The sequence below is a fragment of the Lobosporangium transversale genome, assembly GCF_002105155.1.
Source record: "Lobosporangium transversale strain NRRL 3116 chromosome Unknown BCR41scaffold_16, whole genome shotgun sequence".
Taxonomy (NCBI): Eukaryota; Fungi; Mortierellomycota; class Mortierellomycetes; order Mortierellales; family Mortierellaceae; genus Lobosporangium; species Lobosporangium transversale.
In genome coordinates, this window is record NW_019028994.1 from 742,765 (window position 1) to 768,561 (window position 25,797).

Below are 25,797 nucleotides of genomic sequence, written 5' to 3' on the forward strand. Positions count from 1 at the left end.
CATCTTCACATTTACTTGACCTTGTACAAAATAGACCTGGTGTTGAGGACAGTCTACGGCAACTAAAGAAACGGCGGATGGAGGTTGGAAACAACCAAGGATTCTACATCCAACAGTATGCCAAAGCAAGTCCTCAAGCAAGCGATGACAAGCTGTTCTTGCTGATGGACAAGGTGAAAGAGTTCCTGGATAGCGACCAGAAAGTGCTACTTGTCCAAGGTGACTCAGGAGCAGGCAAGTCCACATTCAATCGTACACTAGAGCGTACACTCTGGGACGCATACCAAAAGAGACATGGTCGGATCCCACTGTTTATCAATCTCCCAGCCATTGACAAGCCAGAGAAGGATCTGGTTGCAAAGCAGCTGCGACACTACGACTTTACAGACTCACAGATCAAAGAGCTGAAGAAGAGTCGGTCATTTGTTTTGATCTGTGATGGATATGATGAGAGCATGCAGACCACCAATTTGTATGTCTCCAACCAACTGAATAAGCCTGGAGAGTGGATGGCTCAGATGATTGTTAGCTGTCGCAGCGAATATCTCGGATTGGACTATCGAGATCGATTTCAACCTATGGACCGCAATCACCAAGCAGATGATGGATTGTTTGAAGAGGCTGTGATCATGCCATTCTCTGAGACTCAGATCGATGAGTATATCAAACAATATGTCGATGCTATGGATCCAATGTGGCGTGTAGAGGACTATCATTGTGCACTCAAAATGGTCCCTAGTCTACAAGACCTTGTGAAGAACCCATTCATGCTATCGATGTCGCTAGAAGTACTCCCACGAATGGTAGATCCAGACCAAGGAGTTTCCAACACCAAGATCAAACGCGTCACACTGTATGACCAGTTCGTTGAGCAGTGGCTTGAGCGAGGCAAGAAGCGACTAAGCGATGCAATAGGATCGGAAGACAGAAGAGTGTACAACAAACTATTAGATGAAGGATTTGCACAGAATGGGATCAGGTATCTCACTGAGCTAGCCATAGCAATATACAAGCATCAAGATGGCAACCCAGTGGTGGATTACTCACCATCGAAGGACAGGGGTACATGGAAAGAAGCGTACTTTAGCAAAGAGAATGGAAGGAACCTTCTACGAGAGGCTTCACCACTTACACGTACAGGCAACCAGCACCGGTTTATGCATCGGTCACTTCTAGAGTACTGTCTGGTACGAGCGATGTTTGAGCCTCAGAAAGCAATGAGTGGTTCTGCGATCGATGAAGTAGCAAAAGCGACAGCAACAACTTCTCGTCGGCAGAGCATTAGTTCAGTATATAGTTTCGAAGCCATGGACATGAAGGAGGACGAGCAGGAAGTGGAAGTAGTGGAGGTGGATGAGGCGTCACCTTTAGTATGGAGAAGCTTTGTGGATGAAGCATCTATCCTTCATTTCTTAGAGGACCGTGTCCGCCTTGAACCGGTATTCAAACAGCAGCTATATGAATATGTGAAGCTCTCGAAGAGCGATAGCAGGTGGCGGATAGCAGCAGCCAATGCGATGACAATCTTGGTCCAAGCAGGCGAGTCATTTATCGAAGCAGACTTGCGAGGCATTCAGATCCCAGGAGCAGACCTCAGTTATGGTATATTTGAGTATGCTCAGCTACAAGGAGCAGATCTGAGGAAGGTCAATTTACGGAAGTGTTGGCTTCGTGAAGCAGACCTGAGTGGAGCAAAGATGGCAGGTGTACAGTTTGGAGAATGGCCACTTCTCGAAGTTGGTGGCGCTGTACGCTATGGATCATACTCGCCTGATGGGAAGACACTCGCTGCCGTTATCAAAGATGGCTCTGATAACTATTCAGTTGCTATCTATGATACATCAACATGGATGATGCTTTCAACTCTGGAGGGCAATGGGATTGGCAATAGGTTTATATACTCGCCAGACAGTCGATATATCGCCTCTTGGGGTTCTCCGCAAACTGCTGTTTTAGTTTGGAATGTAACCTCAGGAATATTAGTTCACCGATTGGAGGGCCATACAAATCTAGTGAACTGCGTAGTGTACTCGCCAGATGGAAAGCACCTTGCCTCAGCTAGCGATGATAAGTCGGTGTTGGTGTGGGACATTCAATCAGGGGTGCTCAAATACAGGTTAGAGGGCCATACAGGCCGTGTGAGAAGTGTGACATACTCTCCTGATGGACTCCGGATTGCAACCGGCAGCCGTGACGGGACAGTACGGTTGTGGGATGCGATATCAGGGCAGCAGCTGATGAGGATGGATCGTGTGCCTGGAATTGAGCAAATTGTGTATTCACCCAATGGCCAGGAAATTATATCTCACTGTGCTGGTAAAAGTTATTTGTATGTGTGGGATGTTGGGTCTAGTCAAAAAAAGTACGGGTTGGATCATGATAATAGCGTCTGCGGCATTCAATATTCTCCTAATGGGAAGTTTGTTGCTTCATCTGCCGGGAGTACGGTATTCCTATGGTATATGCAAACAGGAATGCTCATCCATATTCTTTTAGGGCATACCGAGCGTATCATGGACCTAAGATACTCACCAAATGGAGAACAGATTGCCACTTGTAGTATCGACAGCACAGTCCGGCTTTGGGACACGAGATCAGGACAAATCATGAATACCTTTTATGGCCACTTCAGCGAGATATGTTGTGTGACATACTCACCAAACAACCATCAACTTGCATCCTTCAGCGATGATAAAACAATACGCCTTTGGGATACTCGATTACAGAAATATAATCGCAATTCATATGACCATCCATTGCTGGTCTACCCCATTATGAGCTCATCGGATGGAAAGCAGATAGCTTTGCACAGCACTAAACTACTGTGTGTTTGGGATGCAAGAACAGGACAGTCCATCCATGTTTTACAAATCCCCGATAAGTACACATGGGACATCAAGTATTCGCCTGATGGTCGGTTGCTTGCTTCTCGCCGTTATAATTCTTCACGTGTCTACCTTTGGAATGCTCGAACAGGCCAAGTTACCCATACCTTGGAGCTGCAGGACAGGCAATACGATTGGATCTACGCCTTTGATTTCTCACCTATTGACCATCGAATTGCCTGTGGTCATCGCCGCGGATATGTGACTATATGGAACACACAAACAGGAGAGCTCATCCACACTCTACGGAGCCACAAGAGTGTTGTAGGGTGTGTAGTATTCTCACCAGATGGCCACCATCTTGCTTCAATTGATGAAGGTGGCGCTCTTAGAGTCTGGACGGTTCATTCAGGTGGCCTTTGTTATAAAGTGAAGGATGGAGAAAGGGGCAGCAATCCTGTCAAATACACGCCTGACAGTCAGAAGATAGTGTTTTGTCCCAGATTTATCTCTCGTGGGCTGAAAGTACGAAACGCAAAAACGGGTGAGCTTTGTTATACACTACCTGGGCACTATACAGGAATAGGGACATTTTCACCATGTAGTCAACGGATGGCTGATGCCCGCAGCAATGGACAAATTGATGTGCTGCATATGGAAACGGGAGTTGTTTTGTATACTCTTAAAGGGCACACCAGGGAGATCAGAGAGATGGCTTACTCGCCTGATGGAAAGTACATTGCTTCAAGCAGCTATGATAAGACAGTGCGAGTGTGGGATGCAGAGACAGGCGAGTGCCTGGTAGTAATCCTATGTGAAGGCGGGTTTGTTAGAACGCTTGTGTGGAATACCTTTGAAGAAGGCTACTTTTTGGTCACAGGATCTGAGGATGCTTCTGTTCGGATGTGGCAGATTGTGAAGAAGGATGATCAATATCAGTATTGGCTGAAATGGAGCACCAGGCAAACGACTCTTAATGTCCGTAACATGTGTATTCAAGATGTAACTGGGTTGAGCGAAATCAATAGGAGGCTCTTGGAGCAACGAGGAACTATAGGTGAGCGTTCCCTTCCATTGGCTGTAGATGAATTATCTAAACAGATTGTAACGACGCCATTAATGGCGCTCAAGCGTGATGCTTCCTCTGGTCAAATGGATTTGCATCAAGGCCCAGTAGTGACAGTTTCAGGCATGCCGTTGACAGCAGCGACAGCACCAAGCAGATCGATCAAAGACTTTCAGTTCAAATACAGCGTATGCAGCGAATGTAATTTTGCACATGTCATTGCTTGTAGGCCTTGTGATGAAGGAAAACAATCAACAGCATGTCATTGAGAATAAAGAATAAATTGGGAAAATGCTTGCAGATTAATGGTCATAGAAAGGGTAACGATAAATACACGTCTTTTACATGAGCGATATGATACGACGAATACGTGTCAAGGGTGGAGGCGAGGTAAATCAACCACTGTTGTTATCTAATTCTTTCGTAAAAACGAGTGTCTTGTCTATATGGCAGCTAGTTGACGAGGATGTGGTCCCCTATGCTCTTAATTAACGGGAACGTTGCTAGGAACGTCCACGTTGTTGTTCTTTTTAAAAAGGGTGGTAAAGATTTGTTTTGTATTTGTATACGAGTAATATCTACGATTAAGAACAGGATCTACAGTTACTTTTCAGCGACGGCTGAGAAGCGGTATATATCAGATCTAACAGGGCTGTCATGATGTGTCAGAATGATCTTTTCTTTGCTTGTAAATGTACTGAGAGGGCACTGGCTGGGTCAAGGGTGTTATTGGGGATAAAATTACAATGTCTTTAAGCGTTTGAAACGATTATATGGAAATACAATATATACGACTGTACTGTAAATGCATGTTACTTGGCAATTAAGGAAGCTTGCTTTCAACAGAGGTGAAAATGCACGTTCATGTGTGTACAGATCCTTGTTGCACGACCATGCTGGACATGAAGATGTAATGGGCGATCCAAACATGAATGTTCAGGTATACATTTACAGTTGCACAAGAAAGATTTTGTCACAGCAATTACAGTGTCCTCAGCCCCTTTTTCCCTCCTTTTTTCTGACAGAGAGACCGCGTGGTAGCAAATGATGGAACAAAGCCATGTGCTCTGTTATAGTGTGTGTGCAATTGTGGGTTGTGGATTACATGATTACATGAGCATGGCTTGTCCTGTCCCCTATCTTCTTTCTTCTACAGCTGGAGCTGGAGCTGGAGTCTCTCTTTCTCTCTCTTTCTCTCTTTCTTCTCTTTCTTCTCTTTCTCCCTTACTGCCCAGTTTAACTCTGCCCTCATTGCATCCCAGCAACTCATTCTCCATTCTCCATTCTTCTTTTCTCTTCATCCCATTACTTTCCTTTCTTTTCCTTCTTTTCTTCTTCCCTTCCTTCCTTCCTTCCTTCCTTCTTTCATTTCTCCCTTTTGTGCGAGTGTTTATATCAATAAAAGGAAAGAGTAATAAAAACAGATAGGGAGGAGGTGCTTGTCCATATCCTCAAAAAAGCAAAAAGTCATGAGCCGTCCTCAGTCTGTCAACACTGTTGACACACCCGTTCACGATCTCGCGTCCAGTCCTCCCAATCCCTCTGATGCCTCTCAGACAGACCCCGTCCTCTCTCCCCCTAACCAGCCCCGTCGCTCTCTCTCCACTCACCTCTCCCCTGATTATCACAGCTGGGTCACCGATGTCTCTTCCCCTTCTCAAGGCCCAACTTCTTCCTCACCAGCTGTTCCCACTGTACCTTCTGCCAGTCGTTTCCTAGATGCTGTCACAGGTCGATCCAAGGCACAGCAAGGACGTATTAGACGAGAGAACCAACCCAGCTTCAATGGATCCACTTTTACAAATTCCGACAACGAAGCTAGTAGAGAGCACGACTCTGAGTATGGCAATAACAACGACAACAACGACAATGACGACGAAGATGCTAATGACAATGGCGACGATAGTAGCAAGGACAACAAAGATATTGTACAGCAACAAGACCCTATTCTGCCCACTCGCAGTAGCAACGGTCGTAGTAGCCGCGGTTATGGTGCCACGAATACTAGTAGTCAAGACCCTTCTTTGAGTACAACAGTAGCTCCCCTTAGCTCTAACTACGGATTCAACGATACGACTGATGCCGCGTCAACCCCAAGACTTCCTCCCCTGAGCCAGAGTCGCGTGCAAGTGCCCGATCGTACACGACCAGCATACAAAATGGGGGCTCCTATTACGACCAAACAACGTCCAAATAAACAGCGCACACCTTCTACGTCTCCAACATCAGAGCCCGACCATGACCGTGCAGACCAGCCGACAGAGACATCAGCGTTGCTAGGAGGAGGAGGGCGAGACAACCAAAATAGGACAAGGAACCCACAAGGGGATAGAGAGGAGAGATGGACCAACGAGGGATCTAGGCGTAGGGTAGCACGCTACGATGGCGCAAATCAACAAGGAATCTTGGACCAGTATATGACAGATGAAAACGGCATGGATTCATTACGTCGACCGAGCAGGTAAGGATTGGATTGGGCTAGTTGGTTTTGTTCTTTTTTTGTATGCATCATTCAACATCAGGATGGTGTGATTTGGCGGTATAACATATTTTATTTTATTGCCTTTAATTTTAAAGTCATCATCACACGACCAGATGCAAGGTCTATGAAAGATGTGATATGATGCCATCAAAAAATTTTGCTTGTTCGTGCATTCATTTACTGATTGATGGGCTACTCTTTATTTTATTTAATGTTGCTCAATGCACTAAAGGGCTAGATCGCTCTCACCCACAATGGAATCTCGACGGGATAATCGGATTGCAGGCAAGGTAGCCTTTGAAAACTATCCTCATGGAAGCCATCGAAGTCGTAGTCAGAGTAGACCATTCCATAATCTGCGGCGATCTAGCATGGCAAACATCAACAGGGTTCGAGATAAATTGCTTCCACGCCGAAGTATGTTTTATGATGATGCCAAAGAGGCTCTCGTTAAGGAAAACAATGGTATTCGTGTTTGGTATCACAATTATACCACCATTGGTAAGTTGCGCTCAATCAATGACGCTCTTTTTTTTTTTTTTTTTTTTTTTTTTTTTTTCGTGGGCTAAATTGACATGGCATTTTTCTGCTTCATTACTTATTCTAACCTTTTTTTATTTTACGTCCATTTCAACTTTTATTGTGGATTTATAAAAGATTGGATTCATGACTTTGTGAAGGAACGCGTCCGCTTAAGACATTTACGATCGATTGGTGGCATACGTGGAGTGATCAAAAACAGAGCAGATGGCCTGAAAGGTTGGATACTTGTGCTCTTAACAGGTAAGAAATTATAGCTGCAACACATGCAATGTATCTGTTTTGATTGTTTGTGCAAATGTAAATGAGGAGGAGGAACTACCAATTTTCGCCGCAGCAGCTTATCTTTCAGCAAAGCCTCTTGTTCCTCCACATGCACGTGGGATCTATTAGATCTTATTTAATGCAACCTTATTTTTATTTTATTTTTACACTTTAAATCTGATTAAAAATGAACAAAAGCACACCATATCACATCATCACATCATCACATCATTTCTGGATACTGATACTGATGGATGGTGCTGATGCTGATGCTGATGCTGATGCTGATGCTGATGGACGGCTTTGGTAACTAATCTCCGCAATTGTGCATTCATTTTATTTATTATCTAATATCTATTTATTTATTTATCTACTTTAGGCCTCATCACAGCATGTCTGGCAGCTTTTATTGATGTCTTCAGTTGGTGGTTGGGCGATTTGCGCATGGGCTATTGTACCACCAACTTTTGGTGGAGCCAATACTTTTGCTGCTGGAACTCTAAAAACTGTAAGTTGCTAGATACAATGATTGCTTTGAGAAGAGATGAAAATATATATATACATATATATAGAATATGTGTTGTTCAACTTTTTTTTTTTCCTCCCTTTTTCATATTAATTTATTTTTACTTTTAATGATGATCCATCTCATTGACTGCAATATTGACTGCAATATTAGCTGCTGGGACATGTCCAGAGTGGGTCTCCTGGTCAAAGGCGCTTGCACCTGGCGAACTTAATATGAGAGTTTCAAACGACACCTTTGACTGGATTATCTATTGCTTATTTGGTGTAAGTTGTTTGTGATATATAAGGCCCCATTATTTGGGGGACAGGATTTGAAGAAAAAAAAAAAAAAAAAAAAAAAAAAACTAATGAATGATCGAATACATAGGTCTTGTTTGCTGGCGTTTGTGTAGTGATGGTGACCTCTGATGGGACCGTATCACAGCAACGATCTCATGGAGCAACAAAAAGACGTAGTGTGCCCAATAATGGAGGCTTTGTCAGTTCTGCTCACAGAAACTCCGTTCAATCGATTTTGGATGCATCACAACCAAAGAAAATTGCCTACTTTGGTGCCGGATCTGGTATTCCAGAGGTCAAAACTATCCTCGGCGGATTTGTCATTCGAGGGTTCTTGGGATTTAGGACTTTGATGATTAAGTTGATTGGACTGGTAAGTGAATGTCGTCCTTTTTTTTTTTTTTTTTTTTTTTTTTCGTTTTAAATCACTGTTTATGACTATAAAAAAATCCATTTTATTAATTATCCAAAATTAATACTCATTCTGGCGATGCATATTCATCTAGCCCCTGATGGTAGCTTCAGGACTCAATATGGGAAAACAAGGCCCACTTGTCCATATCGCTTGCTGTGTTGCAAACATTGTATGCCGTATCTTTGACAAATACAATCGTAATGACGGTAAGTAGCTCATCTCGACTGTCTTTTTTTTTTTTTTTTTTTTTCTCAAAAAATAAAAACCCCCCCAATGACGGTTCATTTTCATTCAACTCACACAAACATCTATGTGCTCATATTCTCGACAGGAAAACGCAGGGAGATTTTATCTGCTGCTGCTGCATCAGGAGTTGCAGTCGCCTTCGGTGCTCCTATTGGTGGCGTCTTGTTCTCACTCGAGGAGGTTTCTTACTACTTCCCAAGCAAGACCATGTGGCGGACCTATTTCTGTGCATTGACATCTGCTGTTGTGTTGAAGGTAAATACCACTACTATTTTTCTGATCATTGCTTGAGACAAATGACCTCTTGAGATAAAAAAAAATAAAAAAATAAAAAAAAAATAAAAAAAAACTGAGATGTCTATATCAACCTGTCAATAATAGATGATCAATCCATATCGCATTGGGAAAGCAGTTCTCTTCCAGGTTACTTACAACAGAGATTGGCATCTCTTTGAAGCTGTCCCATTCTTTTTTATCAGTGTATTCGGGGTAAGAATTATCAATAATACAATTATTGAAAGGGCTTTTATTTATTTGTCTATCATTTTAATGGAGGCTCATTTGCTACAATGCTTCTTTGTGGGATATATATTTTAACACTAAACATGAAACGATAACTTCATTGATATCTCTTTTGTTTTTATTTTTTTATTTTTTTTATTTATTTTATTTTTTTTAAAAAAGGGCGTCTATGGAGCACTTTTCTCTCAGTTCCACATGTCGTACTCTCGGTTCCGATCTCGGACGTACATTGGTCGCCATCCAGTGCAGGAAGTCCTGGTCGTTGCCCTCATCACTTGTGCGGTCCAGTGGCTCAACCCTTGGACTCGGGTCAATCTTTTGCAACTCCTGACTAATTTATATAGCGAGTGCACGGCCGATAATCATCTGAATGGAATGTGCGCGTAAGTATTTTTTTTTTTTTTTTTTTTTATAGTCTGGAGGTGTTTGTTACACAACCTTGTAAAAAAAAAAAAAAAAAAAAAAAAAAAGATACTGTTTACAGGGAAGTAATCGTTGCTCTAAAATTACTATTTACGTTAGTGTTGAGATTGAGCAGATTTACCCAATCTTTTTACTCCTGGCACAAGTATTCGTGATGAAGGTTGTCCTTAATTTCATTACATTCGGAGTCAAGGTTCCTGGAGGGATTTTTATCCCTACCATGGTCGCCGGGGCTGTATTCGGACGTATGGTCGGACTAGGTGTGCAGTGGTTGATTGCGTAAGTATCCTTTTTATTTTATTTTATTTTATTTTTTCTTACAACATATCTATTGAACAAAAAAGAAAAAGAGAAGAATGCCCAGTCGGCCATGCATCTTTATGCTCACCATCTTGCTCAACGGCATGATCTGGTGAACCTTTATAGCAAATATCCCGAGCACCAAGTTTTCCAGGTTTGCAACGGTGATAGTATGGACTGCATTATTCCAGGCCTGTATGCGATGATTGGGGCTGCAGCATGCTTATCAGGCGTCACTCGCATGACCGTATCCTTGGTCGTCATCATGTTTGAGTTGACAGGAGCGATGACATACTCGTTACCTATTATGATGGCTGTCATGATTGGTAAATTTGTTGGGGATGCATTTTCACCCGATGCGTTCTTCAATAAGCTGATTGCTCTGAATGAGCATCCTTACCTCGACAATAAGAAGGATTACAACACATGTGGATCAGCCGCTGATATTGCGGATCGATTTGTAGAGACCATTGACGTGAATGTTGTTAATGATGTAGCTTCATTGAGACGCAAGGTTGAATTCCTTGCCGCCTCGGGATATTCCGATGGAGGTCTTGCGATCGTAGATCGAGGTCTTTTGGTCGGTTATATAGCTTCTAACGAGCTAGGACATGCTTTGGACCTGGCGGAAGAAAAACATCCAGAATGTATCTGCATCTTCAGGAACCGTGCTTCTTCAAATGTCCCTGCAGCGGAGATTATCACCTCTTTGACAGATCTGGAAGCGCGATCTGGAAGTGGAAGTACTTCTCCACTTTCATCCAAATCACAATCACAGGATTGGCGACAAGACCGACAGATCCATCCAAGCTATGATGACTCTAGTTTTGATAATGATATGCAGGGCCATGATAGGCCGATTAGGCCAGGCAACCTTGCATCTTCTGGACGTTTCTATAGTAGGAGCAAGGACAGCCTGGAGCAGATTTTACGTTCAGACAGCAAGAGTTTACTTGGTTCCAGAACCGACAGTGGTCTATCAGCAGAGTACTTGGCAGATGGAGAAAGTGACCGTCCTCATCTTGATGCGCGACGTGATCGTATCGGTAGCACGGGAACAGTGGCCCTTTTGAGTGATCCAGCACACACTATGGACTTTACGCCTTTCACTGATCAAGTAAGAGAGTTTTGCTTTGCTTTTTTTTTTTTTTTTTTTTTTTTTTTTTATGATTCGATAGTAATGGAAGGAAGGAGAGATAATTTACTCCGCTTCATTCTAATTTTGTTTTTTCTTTCTTTCTTTTTTCTCAAAAGGCCCCATTAGCAGTCAGCTTGTTTTCATCGATGGACTTGGTTATGGAACTATTCATCAAGTTGGGCATCAAGTATGTATGTGTAGTCAAGGCTGGACAACTTTATGGTATGATCCACAAGAAGCGACTTTTAGCCTTCTTGAAAGAGAATGATGACAAGCAAATGCGATACAACCGAGGCGAATGCTTCTGAGGGTTGAATTTGGCAACACACAAGATAAAAAAAAACTTTTTTTTATTTATATATATCCTCGATATAAAATCCTCTAGCACCAATACCACTACCTACCATTCAACATGTATACGTTACTACTCTTTCTTTCTTTCTTTCTTTCCCCATTTTTCCTTTTCACTTTTCACATTTCCTTGACATTAGTGAACACTATGTACAATACATTCTAAAGAACATACACATGCCTTTGTAGGCACTTTTTTTTTTTTTTTTTTTTTTTTTTTCAATCTTCTTTTCTCTTTTTTTATTTTTTATTTATTTATTTTTTCTCTTCTTTTCTTTTCAACTTTTATTATGAGAAAAATGCAGAGAGTATAGTAAAAGAAAAGAAAAGAAAAGAAAAGAAAAGAAAAGAAAAGAAAAGAAAAGAAAAGAAAAGAAAAGAAAAGAAATGAAATGAAATGAAAATGCTAGAATATAAAATGGTATGATTAATTGGTGGGAGCGCCATAGGCCTCTGGCAAGCGCTCGATTGTATACTTGCGTTGGGATAGATACATGATGGGGATACCGGGGATCTTTCTTATCCTCCGTTTGAGATCACGATCACATGTGGCGACGATAAAGCATTTGTGTTGCATCACACGTTCGACAAGACAATCATCAGCATAAGTTCCTTTGTGAGTACAGGGTAAACGTTCGAATCTTGGATCACGAGCCACCCTAAGGGCCACTTTGAATTTAGGGCCCAACTTCTCCAACTCTGCCATGACACAATCGGTAATACAGGGGATGGATTTAGCATAGAGACAATCCATCATGCCCTTGACCAGTTCGATCTTGTTTTGAATTGAGAAGTTGATAAAGTTGGTATCGACCAAGACCCTGTATGGTGGTCCTAATGCTGAATTGTAGTTGAAGAACAAGGATGATGCGACTTGAGGACTAGATAAATAAGTAATAAAATAAAATGAGAAATAAGAAATGCAATGAAACGGGGGTTAGAAGAGAGGATATTCAAGCAACTCTTTTTTTTTTTTTTTTTTTTTTTTTTTTTTTGAAAAGAGACAGAGCATTGTAAAGATAACTTTTAGCGTAAGAGAACAAAAAAAACTTACATGTGCCTGACAGCCTTTTTCTCCTTCTCCTCTTCTTTTTTCTTTAATTTCTCCTGGTTTGCTTTAAGACGTGCATCATTAGGGTTGATCATACGCTTGACAAGCGCAAATTTCTTTGTAGTCTTGGTCTTGCCCTGTTCATAGGGGATGAGAAAAGAAAAAATAAACAAAACAAAAAAGAAAGAATAAAAGGAGATAAAGAAGTTAGGGGATGAACTTTTGGAGGGATTCATTGCTGTCCTTTTGTATTTGTAAATAAAAAAAAAAAACGCACCATGTTGTCTAGGAAATAACAATAATAATAATAACAATAATAAAAAAACTCCTGTTGCCTTTCTGTTAATAATCTTCTTTTTCAATGATGTTCTTTGTCGCCGTTGTTGTTTTTGCTGTTGTTGTCGTTATTGGACGGAATGAATGAATAATAAATGAGAAGGGTAAAATGATACATTTATAAATACGGTAGTATTTTTTGTATATATTAAAAAAAAAAAAAAAAAAAAAGTGACTGCTTTAAGGGCAGCAAACAAATACAGCAGTGCAAGTAGCTTATTAAGGGGTGACTACCATTTTGGTGGCGCACTCCTGAACAAACACAATGTTCCCCTCGAGAAAAGGAGAAAAGGAAAGGAGAAAAGGGAGGAAAAGGAAAAAGGAAAAAGGCTGCAACCACATCTTTTTTTTTTTTTTTCTTTTTCAGGTCCACCTTTCCCTCATCCTCCCCCAACATCTCATTCACATTTCAGACCATGGCACAACAGTCCTCCTATGGGGCAATCCCCACTGAAGACCCTGAGCAAAATGTCGCGCCTGCCAACAACCATGAGGACAACAATGATGATGCAGCCTCAAACTACAGGAGGACGCGTCTCGAGGTTGGGGAGGTCATCGAGTCCAAACGGGCTCATGTCTTGATCGTTTCCCTCACCATCCTTGACATCATCCTGGTCATCCTTCAGATTGCTGCCACATTGTTGGGACTGGACAATAGTAAAGATGCTCATCAGGTCCTCGAGATCTTTGCCCATATATCCTTGGGGATCGTGACCTTCTTTGTGGTTGAAATCTTGCTCAAGGTCTTTGCTTTTGGTCTGGATTACTTTTGGATCAACAGTCCGTTCGGTCTGTTGCATCTGGCGGATGCCATTATTATCTTCATCTCCTTCTTCCTCGAGGTCTTCTTGACGGGTGCAGAACAAGAATTGGGAGCGCTGTTGATCATCTTCCGTCTCTGGCGTATTGTCAAGCTCACGGGTGCGGTGGCGATCGAGACTGCAGAGCACAGTCAGGCTCGAATCGTTCAATTGGAAAGCCAAATCAAGGAACTAGAACGCGAAAACCAGCGTCTTCGCGCCAACACAATTGACCAAGTTTGAGAGAGGTCTTTTAAAATAAAATGAAAAAAAAAAAAAAAAAAAAAAAAAAAGCACAGCAAGCATGGCATCATTTACTTATTTACTTTTTTTTTTTTTTTTTTCATTGACTGAATAATAAACCACGTGTATTTAAAATTGAAAGGTGATTCAGCAATGTAAAAAAAGTTTGGGAAAATAATAACAATCTTGATAATTCTCAGATTACTACAAACAAAGTATATAAATAAATATATACACACATATATATATATATATATACAGGACAATACAAAGTATCAGTCTTCACGCTTTGCGAATCTCTGCACCGGTAGCACCAAAGAGGTTTTTGAGACTGCCATAGATTCCAAATTGAAGGGATGTGAGGGTGCCAACCAGAACAATACGGGGACCTAGGCCCAAGAATAAACCACGCAAACCCAATTCCTTTGCCAGAATAGCCAGACGAGCCATTGGTGATCCTGAACCTGAAGTCTTGTTGATCTTGGAGAGCAATGTATCAGCTGGTTGTGAAACGACTGCTGCAGCAGTTCCAGCAATCAAGCCTGATGCCAAGTTGATTCCTGTCATGGTCAAAGGTGCAACCGTCTTTGGATCTGGATCACCCATAGATTTCAAAATTCCTTCTAAAGCCTTTTCAAAGACCACAAATTTGGCCATTGTGTATGGAACCTGCTTAAAGACAATGGGTCCAAACCCTGAATAAAATCCATTGCGCACACCTTCCTCTACACGGATACGATGGAAGCCAGAGACAAGACCTGAAGCAAAACCAGGTTGAGAAACTAGACGGATACGGGTGGCCTCGAGTGGACAGAGCGCGATATCGGCAATGAACTCTGCAATACCACCTGCGATCAAATAAATCGCCGTTCGGTTGCGGACAGCGCTCTCATGACCCACATATTCGCTCAAGGTCTTTTTCCAAAACTCATAACCACCAAATTTGAACCCGCCCTGTATAAAGTATCCGACAAAAGTAGGCCCGAAACCGGTCATGAGAGCCCCAGCACCCTCCATTTTGATAATCTGACGAAATGTCCCTACCATACCCTTTGTTTCCAAAAAAAAAAAAAAAAAAAAAAAAATTCTATGAACATGACATCATTTATGGCGACATTCATCAAATTCTGTATTGGTTTCCCTTTACTCTTTTTTTTTTTTTTTTTTTTTTTTACCTTGTTAAATTTCTTGTTATCGAGCTGAATGCGAGTCTTTACCACATCTACAAAAGCCCAAGCAGATATTTCGCATGATCAGCTTTTTTTCTTGGCAGAGATACCCTCATAGTTTAGTTGTCTGTTGACAGAGATGTTGGGTGTATATGTGATACAGATGCTGAAGTGGGGAATAAAGAATATAATAGGGCATCTAAACAAATCATTATGAAGTTTTACCAACAGGAGTTAATGCGCCATGAGTAACTCCACAGCAGATGGCACCGGCTAGAGCAAAGCGGGAGTAGAGGTTGATACCGGTGGGAGGCAATGCTGCCTGGTTCTTGGGTGAGGTTGTTATAGACATGTTGGACCAAAAGTTGCAAAGAATAGGCTTAATGCGGTGTATTAATTGAGTGGAGGAACGAAGAAGAAGAAGAAGAAAAAGAAGAAGAGAAGGAGAAAGGGAAAGAAGGGAAAGCGCGAGAAAGAGTAGGGAAGAGGGAAGGAATGACATGATTGATCTTGGTAATATATATATATATGTTCGTATTTCTTTTTTTAGTTTGCTGTGCAGCGCAGCTGTTGCGGACCTTCCAAATGGAGAATGTATCGCCCGTGTCCGGCTAAAAGACCTTTTACAGCATTCCTGATGGTTTTAGTTACAATCGACTGCATTTAAAAGAAAGTTTTTTTTTTTTTTGTTTTCCTTTGCAATTGACAAATTGCTTCGCCTTGAGGCTTTCATGGTAGCGTCATTCATTCAAGTCCGCGATAGCCAAGTTGCCAGTAATAAGCATTTACCAAAACTTGATCGAAATAAAAAATAAATGTACATATATTTGATAAGTGGTGTGATTTGTGAGATAGCTCATTCAACTCACATGAAAGACATTTTTGTATTGTATCTTTTGTACCCCTTGTCTGTGCCCTGTGTCTGTGTGCCCTTGCATTGCCCTTGACCATCCATCGCTTTTGTAAAATATAAATATTAGGACATGGCTGTGGAGGAACTCCTCTTTTTGCTTTCCCTTTCAACTTTTTTTAATTCTTTAACATCCAATCTTATTCATACAAGGGCATTTGCTTCTTCACTTTCACTTTCACTTGCTCTTTATTACATTACACTACATTCATTCCATCTTTTATATATTTGTACAACATACACCTTATACACCAATATCTACTCGCTCGACAGCAAAAGACATCCGAGGAAACAACAATGGTTCATATCCCAATTGTCTCCCGGCTCAGTCTGAGCGACTACTCGTCCATCACCCTGACCTTTGTCATCCTCGGCATCGAGACATGCTGTCGCATGGTCGCCTTCCTCATCCCCGGATTCATTCTTGATGCCCTTAAAGCCTTTCTTGAGAAGTATGTCATTACTTCTTTCTCATCACACACACACACACACACACACACACACACACACACACATATGTATTCATTCATTCTTCCATTCATTCATTCATTCATTCATTCATTTAGTCAGTCAGTCAGTCAGTCAGTCAAACTTCAACTCACCATGATCATATCACTCTTTTCTTTCATTTCTTTATACATATATGACCTCTCTCCACAATGAGCAGGTTATTCCCATGGATTGTTACCAACTACATATCATCAAAAGCACCCCCACTCGAAAGTGCAGCCAATGTGCAAGAAATGCTTCGGTTCTGGTAAGGACATGATGTGCCTTGATATTTTAGACGAGAGACATTTCAAAGTGAGACCTGACAGGACAATTGACCATTTTCCATATTTATTTTATTTCTTATTTTTTTCCCCTTCTTCTTCACCTTCTCCCAGGAACTACCCGGTCCAAGAGCATCTTGTGCGGACACAGGATAACTATCTGTTGGGTATCCACAGAATTACACATGGTCGTGAGCAAATCTCCGCCAAAGGTGTTGTTCCAGATCCTCCGGAGGACATTGTAAAGTTTTTAAAGAAACATGGTGTTCCCCTGGCTGCAGAAACAAAAGAGGCACACCTTGAAAGGAGCAAGAGGAGCAGACGGGATCAAGAAGAGAATCTGGAGGCTGATCTTGATACTCATCCCAGAAGGAAATCAAAGAAAAACGACTACATCAAACCCGTCGTCCTACTCTACCACGGGTTCATGATGTGCTCCGAAGTCTGGCTCTGTAACTTGGATGAAGAGAGAAACTTGGCCTTTGTCTTAGCAGAAGCAGGGTAAAATATCTATATAATATATATATATATATATATAATACCTGTTCAGTGTTTTGTAATGTTTGCTTTGCTCACAGAAAAGGTTTTTTTTTTGTCATTCAACCAACTAAATAGATATGACGTCTGGTTGGGCAATGCCCGTGGCAACAAATATTCACTTAAACACATGTTCCTCAAACCGCACGAAAACAAATTTTGGGAGTTTGGCATGGATGAACTTGCAATGTTTGATATGCCAGATACGGTTGACGTAAGCTGAAAAAGAAAAAAGTCCTCTTTTAGTCTTGCTATATTGCTATACTACTACAGATCTAGTTGGAGTAACAGACCAAATACTCTATTCTATATACTTTCTATCTGCCATTAGTACATCCTCGCCAGAACAGGAGCACCCTCATTGGTTTACATTGGATTTTCACAAGGAACTGCTCAAGCATTCGCTTCACTCTCTATCAACCCCTCACTTAATGACAAAATTTCCCTATTCATTGCCCTTGCCCCTGCAACAACTCCACCTGGACTCGATAATGGACTCGTCAACTCGATTGTCAAGGCCGCACCCAATGTCATCTATCTGCTCTTTGGTCGAAAGACCCCTCTAACAGCAGCCCTATTCTGGCAGAATCTTTTGCATCCAACAGCCTATGCCGTTGTGATTGATTGGGCCGTCAAGTTCCTCTTTGGATGGAATTGTACTTCAATGAGCCGTGTGCAAAAAGCAGTTTCGTATCAACATCTCTACAGTTTCACCAGTGTTAGGATCCTTGTGGTAAGTTCTTCCTACACTATACTATAGCTCTTTCTTTATGTATTTCGACCGCATTCGTTGACCATATATACCCATGATTTACTTTTTTTTTTTTTTTTTTTTTTTTTTTATCAATATCATCATTATTATTTGTTTACCCTCTAGCACTGGTTCCAAATCATTAGAACTCAAGTTTTTCAAATGTACGATGATGTGTTACCCAGGGTTCCTTATCTTTCTTCAACTCGGAGTCATTGCCCCCATCCCTTCCCAACAAATCAAATCACCACACCTATCGCCATTTTCTACGGAGGAAGTGACACCCTTGTCGACGTGAAAGCTCTCCTGTCTGATCTTCCCGAATTGGTGGGCATCTGGGAAGTCCCTAACTACGAGCATCTGGGTATGTGAAAGGAGCATGATACAAATTCAGCTGTTGACCGCATTTTTTTGATATCAGCTTACTGACTTTTTTTTTTTTTTTTTTTTTTTTTTTTTTGTGAATAATGTGGATGCATACAAATAAATACTAGACTTCCTTTGGGCGGATGGCTTGGAGAAATATGTTTATCCCAAAATTCTACAGCTTCTTGAATCACATTCATTCAATGGACACATTTCTAGCGAAGAGGCCAAAAGACAGAGCATTGAGCGAATGTCCTCTAACGGACTGAATACCTATAGACGAGAGATCCGTAAACTCGCTTACGAGCTTGAAGGCCTTGACTCTGATATCGAGCAGGAAAATGAAGTTTACACTGATTCAACCGTGGACACCCCAAAGGAAGAAGAAGAGCAATCGTTGGTATCAGATGAATCAAATGATTCGACAAAGAAACAACAACAACAACGCCGTCAGCCTGTAGATGTCCAGGATCAACAACAGCAACAATATGGACACTAATGAGCATAGATAGATCAAGAGAAAAAAAAAAATAATAATAATAATAGAGGCACGAGCCATGTTTCTCAATTAAAATTTAAAACTCATAAATGAAATGCTCAGTGCACGTGAGTAGCACGTGTAAGTCCATACCCATGCATGGTGTCGAATAGTTTCACGGAAGAGGCGCATGTTTTAATTGATTTTCCTTTTCCTTTCTTCTTTCTTCCTCTTCTTTTCCTCCAACATAAGAGCTACATAACCCCTGAGTCATACACTCATACATGTAAGGGACAGGCACACACCCCTTCTGGAACCCACAAAAAGATCGCTACTAACTCATATTGTGAAATAAAACCTATGAAATAAACAGCCTTCGATCCAAGAAGGAAAACAATAAATCATGTTTAGCACTATGGATACTCCACCACGGAGTACACTTTTGCCAGCTCAGGCTCTGAGACTCTTTAATTTCTACATGAAGGGTGCTTGTACCATAGATGACGATAAGGACATCGTCATGGAGCTCTGTCTCGATGCTGACTTTGTGCTCTCGCGGATCCAGTGGCCTGCGAGAAGGCCCCTCACCTCTTCCACCTCAACTTGTAATGAAGACACAGCATCGCCTCATGATATTGCTTCAGCCTACTATAAGATCGCTCGTTTATTTGAACAGTTAGGTCACTCAGATGTTGCTCAAAGACGTGATAAGAAAGCAGAGAAATGGGGATACGCTCCGGGGAGCATCGATAATACCGACAATAGCAGTGTTAGCAACAATAACAATAACATTATCAAGCTTGAAAAAACTGGGGCCACTAGCAGCAGATCGAATAGAATGGTTACAGCAGCATCAGTACAGACCATTGCAACTATTTCAAAGGACATATTCAATCACAATGAGCCTCCGACAGCCATCAGGTACAGCTTACCAGATGCCGGTACTCACTTGAATGATATCCACCAGCTCGTGTATTGTCTTTCTCTGCTCCCTACTGCTCCTATCCAAACAAATGACCTCAATGACCATGAAAAGGACTGGCGCCAGGCTATATCGAACGATCAAGATGAGTATGAACGACTATGTAAACTAGCATCGGATGTAATCGAGACGTTCATCAATGATGAGATCAAGTCCGAGATATCTGTCACTGAGGTTGTGGCTCTCTCCCCAGTCCTCGATCAAGCACAATTCAGAACACTGCTCAAGGCTTTGATCAATGGGATCAGCCAGAACATTATGTTGGAGACTCACCTGTTAGAAGGATTGGCTAAATTGATGCAGCATGCTCCTCCTGGATATCTCGACTCGGATGACCTTGTAACCATCCTCAACACTCTCAGTCCTCACTTGCAAGTCATTCACAGCCAATCTACCGAACATCTCTATCGTCTGTCAGCTACAGTCTCACATGTCCTTGATGCCATGGTCAACAACCAAGTCAAAAGTCTGAAGCGAGAGCAGCTCCATGAACCACTTGCTGTATACCTCCAGAGACTAAAAGACAGCTCAGATCCTCATCTAGTCTATCAAGCAGCTTATGCCTTTCAAGCCTTACAGTATATACCTGACGACGAATCAACAATGCAAGGCATGCTTCGACGGACATCAACAGTGGTTCGAGGAGTGTTTGGAGTAGTGAGTGCAGTCAAAGGCTTTGATCTGAATGCCTTCATGGATGAGATAAGCAATATCCAGAGAGGACTTCCTTCTGTGATAGGCACCATTGATAAGAGCATGGAAGTACATACCCCACTATATGAGAGTGGATTGGCATTCAGACAGTGTATGGAAGAAGGGCTCAGCTTTAGTCACAAGTCAGGATGGTATCCAGCACTGCGTGGAGCTGATGCACTACTCCAGAGACGCGATTTCACCAAGCTCAAGGTCCTTGTGTGTGGAGTATCCTGCCGCAATGATGCAGCATTCCAATGGGGACTAAGCCAGAGACTGGGACAGATTGCAGCAGATACACAGTGGACCATGGATACTCGACAGGATGCCATCACATTGCTAGGAGAGATGTACAAGAATGATCGGGAGTGGGGTGGCCATGCACATATCAAACAGTGGGTCATAAATATCCTAGGGACGCTATCCTCAATATCACTGGACGGTCTACAAGGTGCACATTTTCTCTCTTATCCCGTGGATATGTTTGATGATGACGGCAACACTCAGTATATAATGATTAATCCGCTTAACTCATACAAATTTATTTTTCTCTTCTCTTTCCAGCTGCAATTGCTCTCTTAGATGATCTCGAGGCAGATGGAGGCATCAAGGAGCAAGAACTATACAAAGAGTGTCTCCATGAAAGAGCAGTCAAGCACTCCATCATTGCCACACTATCTCCAGCTTCATCTTCCCCTCTATTTGATCATGCACAGGAGAGATCAGGTATCGAGGGCAGTCTGTGCAAACTAAAGGAACAGCGGGCGGGCGAGAGGGTTAGCCAAGGATTCTACATTCAACAATATGCTAAGGCAAGTCCTCAAGCAAACGATGACAAGCTGTTCTCGCTGATGGACAAGGTGAAAGAGTTCCTGGATAGTGACCAGAAAGTGCTACTTGTCCAAGGAGACTCAGGAGCAGGCAAGTCCACATTCAATCGTACACTAGAGCGTACACTCTGGGACGCATACCAAAAGAGACATGGTCGGATCCCACTGTTTATCAATCTCCCAGCCATTGACAAGCCAGAAAAGGATCTGGTTGCAAAGCAGCTGCGACACTACGACTTTACAGACTCACAGATCAAGGAGCTGAAGAAGAGTCGGTCATTCATCCTGATCTGTGATGGATATGATGAGAGTATGCAGACCACCAATCTGTATGTCTCCAACCAACTGAATAAGCCTGGAGAGTGGATGGCTCAGATGGTGATCAGCTGCCGCAGCGAGTATCTTGGTTTAGACTATCGAGATCGATTTCAACCTATGAACCGCAATCACCGAGCAGATGGTGGATTGTTTGAAGAAGCTGTGATCATGCCATTCTCTGAGGCTCAGATCGACGACTACATCGAACAATATGTCGATGTCATGGATCCACTGTGGCATGTGGAGGGCTATCGACGTGCGCTCAAACAGGTCCCTAGTCTCCAAGACCTTGTGAAGAACCCATTCATGCTATCGATGTCGCTAGAAGTACTCCCACGAATGGTAGATCCAGACCAAGGAGTTTCCAACACCAAGATCAAACGCGTCACACTGTATGACCAGTTCGTAGAGCAGTGGCTAGAACGAGGCAAGAAGCGACTAAGCGATGCAATAGGATCGGAAAACAAAAGAATGTACCACAAGCTATTGGATGAGGGATTTGCGCAGAATGGGATCAGGTATTTGACCGAGCTAGCCATAGCAATCTACAAACATCAAGATGGCAATCCAGTGGTGGACTACTCATCATCGAAGGACAAAGATACATGGAAAGAAAGGTACTTTAGCAAAGAAGGTGGAAGGGACCTTCTGCGCGAGGCTTCTCCACTTACTCGTACAGGCAATCAGCACTGGTTTATGCATCGCTCACTTCTAGAGTACAGTCTGGCACGAGCGGTATTTGAGCCGCAATCAGCAATGAGCACTTCTGTAAGGTATGAAGAGTCAAAAGTGCCAACTTCAGCTCTTCGTCGACAAAGTATTAGCTCAATGTATAGTTTCGAAGGCATGGATATTGATGAAGGCGAGCAAGGGGTCGAGTCAGTCAAAGTTGATGAGGCATCACCTTTAGTATGGAGAAGCTTTGTAGAGGAACCATCTATCCTTCATTTCTTAGAGGACCGTGTCCGTCTCGAGCCGATATTCAAACGGCAGCTGCATACATATGTGGAGCTCTCGAAGAGCGATAGCAAGTGGCGGATAGCAGCAGCCAATGCGATGACGATCTTGGTGCGAGCAGGCGAGTCATTTACCGAAGCAGACTTGCGAGGCATCCAGATCCCAGGAGCAGATCTCAGTCATGGTATATTTGAGTATGCTCAGCTACAAGGAGCAGATTTGAGGAAGGTCAATTTACGGAACTGTTGGCTTCGTGAAACAGACATGAGTGGAGCAAAGATGGCAGGTGTTCAGTTTGGAGAATGGCCACTTCTTGAGGCAAGTGGCGCTGTACGCTATGGATCATACTCGCCTGATGGCAAGACACTCGCTGCAGTTATCGGAAATGGAGCAGGTGGTTATTCGATCATTGTGCATGATGCATTAACATGGGAGAAGTATTTGGCTCTAGAGGACGCTGAGATTGGCGGCAGGCTTTTATACTCGCCAGACAGTCGATATATCGCCTCTTGGGGTTCTCCGCAGTCTGCTGTTTTAATTTGGAATGTAGCCTCAGGAATATTAGTTCACCGATTGGAGGGCCATACAAATCTAGTGAACTGCGTAGTGTACTCGCCAGATGGAAAGCACCTTGCCTCAGCTAGCGATGATAAGTCGGTGTTGGTGTGGGACATTCAATCAGGCATGCTCAGATACATATTAGAGGGCCATACAGGCCGTGTAAAGAGTGTGGCATACTCGCCTGATGGACTTCAGATTGCAACTAGCAGTGATGACAAGACAGTACGGCTGTGGGATGCGATATCGGGGCAGCAGCTGATGCAGATGGACCATGAGGATTGGATTGAGCAAATTGTGTATTCACCTACTGGCCAGGAAATTATATCCCGTTGTACCTATAATGATTATCTGCATGTGTGGGATGTTGGATCTGGTCAAAAGAAGTGTGAGTTGAGGCATAAGTACAGAGTCGATGGCATTCAGTGCTCACCTTACGGGAAATTCGCTGCTTCAATCGACCTATCGATGGTATACCAATGGGATATTCAAACAGGGAATATCATCCATACTCTTCAAGGTCACTCCAATTATATCAATGACTTGAAGTACTCACCAAATGGAGAACAGATAGCTACTTGCAGTCGCGACAGAACAGTTCGGCTTTGGGATGCAAGATCAGGACAACTCATGAATACTTTTTATGGCCACTCTAGCTTTATATCTTGTGTAGCATATTCACCAAACAATCAGCAGCTTGCATCCTTTGATGGAGATGGAACGATACGCCTTTGGGATACTCGATCACAGCAATCTAATCATGACTCGCATGGCCATTCAGCATCGATCGATGGCGTTAGGAGTTCACCGGATGGACAGCAGGTAGCTTCACACAGCGATGATGGGATAGTGTGTATATGGGATGCAAGGACAGGACAGTCCACCCATGTTTTACAAAGCCGCGATAAATTCCCAGCCGACATCAAGTATTCATCTGATGGCCAGTTGCTTGCTTCTCGCCATCAGGATTCCCCGCGTGTCTATCTCTGGAACGCTCGAACAGGCCAAGTCACCCATACCTTGGAGCTGCAGGGCAGGAAAGCCAATGAGATCGAAGACTTGGATTTCTCACCTATTGACAACCAAATTGCCTGTGGTCATCACGATGGAGATGTGACTATATGGAACGCACAAACGGGGGAGCTCATATGCATTCTGCAGGGTCACAGCAAAGCTGCAATGTGTGTAGTATTCTCGCCTGATGGCCAGCACCTTGCTTCTTATGATGATGAGGGCACCCTTAGAGTCTGGAAAGTTCATTCAGGCAGCCTTTGTTATGAAGTAAAGGGTGGAGGGGCGGATTGCGATTCTATCAGGTACACGCCTGATGGTCGAAAAATAGTGGTTTATTACAGTTATGGCGCTCGCGAGCTGCAAGTACGGAACGCAGAAACGGGTGAGCTTTGCTACACAACCCTGTCTGGAGCTTATAGAGGGAGAGGATCATTTTCACCATGTAGTCAACGGATGGCTGATGCGTGTGACGATGGACGAATTAATGTGGTAAATATAGAGACGGGAGAAGTATTGCACACGCTTAAAGGACACACCAATTGGATCAAAGAGATGGCTTATTCGCCTGATGGGAAGTACATTGCTTCAAGCAGTCATGATAAGACAGTGCGAGTGTGGGATGCAGAGACAGGCGAGTGTTTGGTTATAATCCCATCGGAAGGTGGACATGTTGCTACGCTTGTATGGAACACCTCAGCGGAAGGCTACTTCCTGGTTACAGGGTCTGTAGATGTCTCTGTTCGGATGTGGCAAATTGTGAAGAAGGATGATCAATATCAGTATCGGCTGAAATGGAGCACCAGACAAGCAGCTTTTAATGCCCACAACATGTGTATTCAAGATGTAGTTGGATTAAGCAAAGTCAACAGAGAGCTCCTGGTGCAACGAGGAGCTATAAGCAAGCAATCCCATCCTTTGGTCATGTATGAGGTGCCTAAACAGATTGTAACTACACCATTAATGGTATCCAAGTCCAAAGCAGCCTCAAGTCAAGTTGACGATCATCAAGTCCCGTCATTAGAGGCATCCCTTGGGATAGAAGCGTCGAAATAAGAAAGAAGAAGTACCATTGACGACAGCAACAGCAACAAATAAATCAATCAAAGACCACTAGCTCAAATACAACCTTAGCAGCGGATGTAAATTTGCACATTTTATTTCATGCTGACCTCGCGGCTATGGGAACCAATAAATATCATCTAGGACGAAAAAATAAAATGGGAAGGGTGCTTGTTTGTAAACCTATCATGGAAAAGAAGAATGTATAGGTAGTATATATACTTTTTGAATAAAATATAATTCTTTGAGAGAGAATGTCTGTGTTTATTCAATATCATTATAACCCATCTGTTTTCTTTTCAATACTTTTATTTACTTTGATGATGAATATGTTCTCTCTACATTTGGAGCCTATCCTCACTAAGTTCATTATCCATTGTTGCGTTGCTTTGATTGGAAAAAAAATCCCCATTCGATTAACCTGCAAACCATTGTCTTTGGCATCTTCTGCTGAGAATATAGTCAGAGCTCAACAGAGAAAATTAGCTTGCCACTGTTCTGTCTGTTAGTGCGAGACGAGATTTCTGTCAACTTACTGCTCTGTATTAATCACCGATTGATACTATTTGTATTGACAAAGCCCAGAAGATCCT

General features: G+C 42.5%; 6 protein-coding genes across 6 annotated transcripts; 4 read left to right on the forward strand and 2 right to left on the reverse strand.

Moving 5' to 3' along the window:
- The first annotated feature begins 5,246 nt into the window (after nt 1-5,246).
- On the forward strand, nt 5,247-6,521 carry BCR41DRAFT_51294 (hypothetical protein). Its single transcript, XM_022030888.1, has one exon. The coding sequence runs from the start codon at nt 5,361-5,363 to the stop codon at nt 6,354-6,356; it is 996 nt and encodes a 331-aa protein (XP_021881980.1). The 5' UTR covers nt 5,247-5,360; the 3' UTR covers nt 6,357-6,521.
- On the forward strand, nt 6,118-11,559 carry BCR41DRAFT_51287 (chloride channel). Its single transcript, XM_022030887.1, has 14 exons — nt 6,118-6,352; nt 6,469-6,493; nt 6,606-6,874; nt 7,031-7,156; nt 7,557-7,685; nt 7,857-7,969; nt 8,073-8,357; nt 8,491-8,605; nt 8,731-8,900; nt 9,027-9,134; nt 9,330-9,550; nt 9,690-9,869; nt 10,017-11,007; nt 11,145-11,559. The coding sequence occupies exons 1-14, from the start codon at nt 6,316-6,318 to the stop codon at nt 11,334-11,336; spliced, it is 2,961 nt and encodes a 986-aa protein (XP_021881981.1). The 5' UTR covers nt 6,118-6,315; the 3' UTR covers nt 11,337-11,559.
- Nucleotides 11,560-11,677: 118 nt separating this feature from the next.
- BCR41DRAFT_335972 (Fcf1-domain-containing protein) lies at nt 11,678-12,876 on the reverse strand. Its single transcript, XM_022022014.1, has 3 exons — nt 12,708-12,876; nt 12,434-12,567; nt 11,678-12,260 (listed from the first exon to the last, which is right to left on the reverse strand). The coding sequence occupies exons 1-3, from the start codon at nt 12,708-12,710 to the stop codon at nt 11,807-11,809; spliced, it is 591 nt and encodes a 196-aa protein (XP_021881982.1). The 5' UTR covers nt 12,711-12,876; the 3' UTR covers nt 11,678-11,806.
- A 238-nt stretch (nt 12,877-13,114) lies between these two features.
- BCR41DRAFT_352801 (hypothetical protein) lies at nt 13,115-13,816 on the forward strand. The gene has a single exon (XM_022024013.1). The coding sequence runs from the start codon at nt 13,183-13,185 to the stop codon at nt 13,807-13,809; it is 627 nt and encodes a 208-aa protein (XP_021881983.1). The 5' UTR covers nt 13,115-13,182; the 3' UTR covers nt 13,810-13,816.
- Nucleotides 13,817-13,901: 85 nt separating this feature from the next.
- BCR41DRAFT_352802 (mitochondrial carrier domain-containing protein) lies at nt 13,902-15,343 on the reverse strand. Its single transcript, XM_022024014.1, has 2 exons — nt 14,985-15,343; nt 13,902-14,859 (listed from the first exon to the last, which is right to left on the reverse strand). Exon 2 carries the CDS (start codon nt 14,854-14,856, stop codon nt 14,092-14,094), a length of 765 nt encoding a protein of 254 aa, XP_021881984.1. The 5' UTR covers nt 14,857-14,859; nt 14,985-15,343; the 3' UTR covers nt 13,902-14,091.
- Nucleotides 15,344-16,000: 657 nt separating this feature from the next.
- BCR41DRAFT_352804 (Alpha/Beta hydrolase protein) lies at nt 16,001-18,842 on the forward strand. The gene is made up of 7 exons (XM_022024015.1): nt 16,001-16,340; nt 16,556-16,645; nt 16,776-17,162; nt 17,277-17,412; nt 17,530-17,931; nt 18,076-18,313; nt 18,444-18,842. Exons 1-7 carry the CDS (start codon nt 16,186-16,188, stop codon nt 18,812-18,814), a joined length of 1,779 nt encoding a protein of 592 aa, XP_021881985.1. The 5' UTR covers nt 16,001-16,185; the 3' UTR covers nt 18,815-18,842.
- Nucleotides 18,843-25,797: the final 6,955 nt, after the last annotated feature.